This window comes from Triticum dicoccoides, chromosome 1A, assembly GCF_002162155.2.
Source record: "Triticum dicoccoides isolate Atlit2015 ecotype Zavitan chromosome 1A, WEW_v2.0, whole genome shotgun sequence".
Taxonomy (NCBI): domain Eukaryota; kingdom Viridiplantae; phylum Streptophyta; class Magnoliopsida; order Poales; family Poaceae; genus Triticum; species Triticum dicoccoides.
In genome coordinates this window covers 162737442-162742834 of record NC_041380.1, presented here as the reverse complement: position 1 = coordinate 162742834, position 5393 = coordinate 162737442, and the positions used below count along the sequence as shown (strand labels likewise).

At 56.7% G+C, this 5393-nt stretch overlaps 1 protein-coding gene across 1 annotated transcript in view; it reads left to right on the top strand.

Moving 5' to 3' along the window:
• The first annotated feature begins 4680 nt into the window (after positions 1 to 4680).
• The window catches only part of LOC119368660 (gibberellin 2-beta-dioxygenase 3-like), a 3817-nt gene continuing 3104 nt past the window's right edge, over positions 4681 to 5393 (top strand). Inside the window, exon 1 of the mRNA XM_037633861.1 lies at positions 4681 to 5216. Within this exon, the coding sequence (XP_037489758.1) occupies positions 4771 to 5216 (446 nt within the window). The 5' untranslated portion in view covers positions 4681 to 4770. The remainder of the gene's footprint in view (positions 5217 to 5393) is intronic.

The window sequence follows — 5393 nt, the reverse complement described above, 5'->3', positions numbered from 1 at the left end:
TCCTTCCTTCTTCTCCTACTTGGACTAGGAAAGGGGGAAACCTACTCCTACTAGGAGTAGGAATCCCCCCCTTGGGCCGGCCCTCCTCCTCCCCTCCTTTATATATGGGGGAAGGGGGCACCCCATAGACACACAAGTTGATCTTTAGCCGTGTACGGTGCCCATCTCCATAGTTTTACACCTCGGTCATATTGTCGTAGTGCTTAGGCGAAGCCCTGTGTCGGTAACTTCATCATCACCATCAACACGTCGTCGTGCTGATGGAACTCACCCTCGGCCTCGGCTGGATCAAGAGTACGAGGGACGTCACCGAGCTGAACGTGTGCAGATCACGGATGTGTCGTGCGTTCGGTACTTGATCGGTTGGATCGCGAAGACGTTCGACTACATCAACCGCATTACTAAACACTTCCGCTTTCGGTCTACAAGGGTACGTAGAAACACTCTCCCCTTTCGTTGCTATGCATCTCCTAGATAGATCTTGCATGATCGTAGGATTTATTTTTTTGAAATATTGCATTCTCCAACAGTTCCTCCCTTGCGGGGTCTTCATCCACTAGGGATCTTCTCACATGGAGGTCTTGAACTCCATGGGAGTGGTGGTCTCTGTCTCTCTCTCAAGAGGAGGAGTAGAAGCAAAGCTCACATAAAAATGAGCTATCACTTTGTTAACCCTAGAAATGAGGTGGATGTGGTCTATTGATAGTCTAAGCCGCGAAGGGGTAAGTGGGAGAGGGATACAAGGCCCAAGTCCCGCAGCTGCGCACAGGCAGGTACCGGATGTCCGATCGGTGTCGGACGTCCGATGGCTCGTGAGGTACCGGACGTCCAGTGCGGGTTGGACATTCGATGTTTTGGCTCTGTTGAAGTGGCGTCGGATTTCCGGACGATGTTGGTCGTCCGGTCGCTGGAGGATACCGGACGTCCGTTGTCGTGTCGGTCGTCCGGTCGCTGTAGGGCTCGTCGGTTGTAGCTCTTTTGGCTTGTGAAGTCTCTAGGCGTCGGACGTCCAGAGGTCGTCGGTCGTCCGGAGGCCGTCGGACATCCTAGAGGTGTAGCTTGTAGCAGATCCGTTTCTTTCGTCTTCTCTTCCAGGCTTCCCTCGCGGATGGTGTAGTTGTACACTTGCGCTCGCACTCCTGCTCGTCGTCTGCAGCGTTCCAACAATACCTATGCATGCACACGAGTGGAGTGTCAAGTAGTATACCATCCTCAAATGGGTCAAGTGAACACGTGTAAAGAAGATGATTCACCTTTATGTATGTGAAGTAGATATCGCACGTGTCACTTTCCAAACGGACTCTTGACATGATGATGTTCGTAAGATGCTCCGCATCAGCTGACCTTATGATAGATCTGAAAGGAGCGGAACGCTCGCATCTTTGATGGCGACGCCGAGCGTTCGACGAGGTAGGTGTTGCACCTCCTTCTAACGGAGGCACATGACTGGGCACTGGGCGGCGACCGCCACTTTTTGCTACGAGAGTAGGACTTCGTAGCTGGCTCTCTAGGCCTCTTTGTGTTTGTTTTCGCCCTTGCTTGCTTGCTAATGTGTTAGCTTGCCCGTGTAATCGGCATTCTTTGCCCCACTTCTAATCGATTGAAATACGTAGCTCTTCTGCGTTTATTTAAAAAAAATGTATTTTGGAGAAATTATTTAAAAAATCATGAACCATCGGTATGTTATTAAGCTCGAGAATCATCTTACTTTTGAGGGCAATACAATATGATCAAAAGAGTAAAAAGTTGACGCAACCCTAACTCATTGATAGAAAATGCACCTGAAAAATTGACTAAGTAGCACAATCAATCTTAGAGTGATGATTCAATCATCAATTTAGTAAAAATGAAATTATTGTTCATTAAATTTCAAACAATCGGGTTGCTAGAAGTATATGGATTGATTTCACACTCCACAGCTCTAATGTAATTTTGATGGTCAGGTGACTGATCCGAAACACAAGATGCAAGGTGCAGCATCCCACGCCGGACCTAAATGCACGGTTTGAACCACGGTAAGAGCATCTCTAGCCGTTCGGCTCCCCAGGGCGCTGAAAAAGAGCCCCCTGGGGGCGAGCCGGCGCTAGATTGGCGTGTGAGGGCGACCTAGCTCCCAGTCGTCGACCCAACGGTCGTCCCGGGTGCGGTGATATTGCGTATAAAATATATGCAAACTCGGCGACATTTGCACAAACTCGGCAAAATTTCATTCAAATTGGTACATAGAACATGAAAACATGCAAACTACGCCTAAACTATGCCTAGCCGCCGCCGTCGTCGTCTACATGCCGAGAAGCCTGTAGAAGCGGGTGTAGTCGTCGTCATCGTCGTGCGGCTGGCTTGAGTCGGCGACGTTGCTGCTGCAGCCCTGGCCAGGGGCGGCGAGGCGTGGTGGCGCGCTGGACGGCCCGGCCTCGTCCTCGTCGTCGCTGTCAAGGACGATGACGCCGCGCTCCTCGCGCCCGCGGCGCCAGGCCTAGAGCTCCGCGTACGCCCGGCGCTGGTGGCGGACCTGCTCACGGACGTAGTCCTCCTTCGCCCACTTGAGAGCGGACTCATCGTCGGGGGCAGGCATCTCGACGTGCTCCGGCTTCACCGGGAGCAACCCCGGCTCGGGCTTCGGCCGGACCAGGCGAAGGGAGCGCCTCCCCGGAGTCAGACCAGGCGGGGAGGGCCGGGCATCCTCGTTGATGACGAGGGCACCGCTGCGGGTGCGGCGCCCGAGCGGCATCTCCTTCGGCTCGGGCTTGACGGGGCGGAGCGGCGCGGCCGGTGAGCCAGAGCCCGACGACGCGGATGACCCCGGCTCCATCCTCCGCGGTGCCAAGAGCTACCACGGTGGCGGGAGAAGGTCGGCCGCTGCGGGTAATCGAGGCGCGACACGTTCCCGGTCTCGATGTGGTCGAGGACGGCCTCGAGGGTGCGTCCTGGCACGCCCCACCACTCACGTCGACCGCCGACGTTGAAGCAACCGCAGGGGATGATGCCGTTGGTGGCGGCGATCTGCTCGTCGCGGCGGCGTTGGAAGTACATGGTCCAGAGGGTGTGGCTGTCGGTGGTGTAGTGCGGCTCGTCCCTCTGCGCCTGCGTCAGGGAAGAGCGGATGCGGGCGATCTCGGCACGCCGCGCCGCTCCTTCGGGCACCGGTGGCATCGGTACGCCGTCGGCGCTCAGGCGCCACGTCCCCGGCACCCGCATGTCCGGGGGCGTCGGGTACTCGGCCTCGTAGAGCAGGCGCACCTCCTACTCTTGGAGGTGGCGGCGGCCGAAGTCGTTCGCCGCCGCGCCGTCGCTTGGGTACCTCTCGGCAATGTTTCTCGTCGGCGGAAAGAGAGGAGTGTTGCTATCTACGCCGGAGAGGGGGGGGATGAGAGCTGTGGCGTCCACCGGTGGGGAGGTCGTCTTTTATAGCCGTAGCGGGGCGGTGACGGGCTGCATGCCGGGCGACGCGTGGCTGGACGTGCGTCGCGGCGCGTTCACTGCGCCGCCCGTGAGAGGCATCAATGGAGGCTGACCGGCGCGGCAGCGAGGCAGCTTTCGCATTGATTCCCACGGGAACCGAGGCAATGAGGGCGACGAAGCGGCGTCTCGCTGACTCGACGGGCCCATCTGCTTTCGCGCCAAAACAATCGCCCCGGCGTCCCCGGACGCCCCAGCGCGTCGGGTTCGGTAAAGGTCCGCCTTAGACCCAAACAGGCGAAAAACAGGTTTCTGAAGACATGACTGGACCGATTTTTCGACACCGGCGCAACAAAATCACCTGAGAAGGGGCCTGCTGGGGGTGCGGCTTGAGATGCTCTAAGGCGTGGACAAATCGACAATCCACCGGCGAGGCGTCCCAGAGGAACGAGAGGTTGGCTGGCCTGGCGCGGCGGCCCTCGGCGCACGGGGACACGCGGCGAGCGGCGCGACGTGGGCCTTCCCCTCCCGCGCGGCCGGCGGCCTCCTGTCCAGGCAGGCAGGCGAGGATCCCGTCCTTTGGAGAAAGTGCTCATCTAGTCCATGATGAGAGATCCGAGCGCGGCAAGGTGACGGGGTTTTCTTGCGATATTTCTATTTAAAAGGTTGCCACGCATGCGTACGGGATATTTCCGTTTGTCAGTTGGGGCCTGCCATACGTACATGTTCATTCGGTCCGTGCATGTATGAATTAGTAGTGGTATATATTCCACAACATATATGATACAATCTGCCGTGTAAAGCATGGGTTGTTGATCCAGAAGATAGGCTCAAACATGTCCTCCGTTAATTATCTCCAGAATATGCCTCCGTTTCGTCTTCCTGCGCGCCGAGATTCTAATCTGGCAGCCCAGATGAATCTAGTACGGGTAGTTTTCTTTTTCTTTTTTGATTTGAGAATATAAGATGAATCTAGCCGCCAACATGAGATGAGATGAGATGCATAGCGATCCAGATGCGCCTACGGCCCTGCAAAATCATGTCGATTAACCCTGTCATGATTGAGACCCATTAATTCGATTTGCAGGATATCGCTACAGTGCACTGTATCCTACCCAGACAGCTAACCGTCAGACCCCATTGTGTTGTGGTGTCATCGCACTCATACACCGCTGATACACGCACCAAGGCAAAGGTGGTAGGAGTATCACCTCTCCCCCATGCCTATATAAAGATAGACCACACCCTTCGTCTCCCTTCCATGTCAACCTAACTGCCTTCTCCATTCCTCCTCTGTTTCTTGGATACAAACCGACTGACACCCTCTAGTTCATTAGCATAGGCTCTCCGTGCTTCCTCTGCTTTGTAACCATGGTGGTTCTTGCCAAGGGCGAGCTGGAGCAGATCGCGCTCCCGGCCGTGCACAAGACGGCGCCGCCGCTGGCCGACGTGCCGGAGGTCGACCTTGCCGTGGCGGGTAGCGGCTCTGATGGACGGGCGGCCGCCGCACGCGCGGTGGCGCTGGCGTGCGAGGAGCACGGGTTCTTCAAGGTGACGGGCCACGGCGTGCCGGCAGAGCTCCTGACGCGCGTCGAGAACGCCGCTGCCGCCTTCTTCGCGCTCTCGCAGCGGGACAAGGAGGCGGCGATGTCGGCCGCGACGCCGGGCAGTCCGTTCGGCTACGCAAGCAAGCGGATAGGCAACAACGGCGACCTCGGGTGGGTCGAGTATCTCCTGCTCGGTGTCTCCGCCGCGACCAGCGGGCCACTGTCCGTGCCCGAAGGGGTGGTGCCGTCAGCGTCGCTCTGCTCTTTCCGGTGAGTGCACCCTTGAATTGAATTGATAATTACTCCAGCTTGCAGCGTGCACGTACCACCAGTAAGATCTTTCTATTTACGACACGTTATTATAGTGATGATTAACCACGGTCCACGTAGTACTAATTAAAGGGGAATCGATTAGTACGCGTTAGCAGATTGTTGGTAGCACTTGGT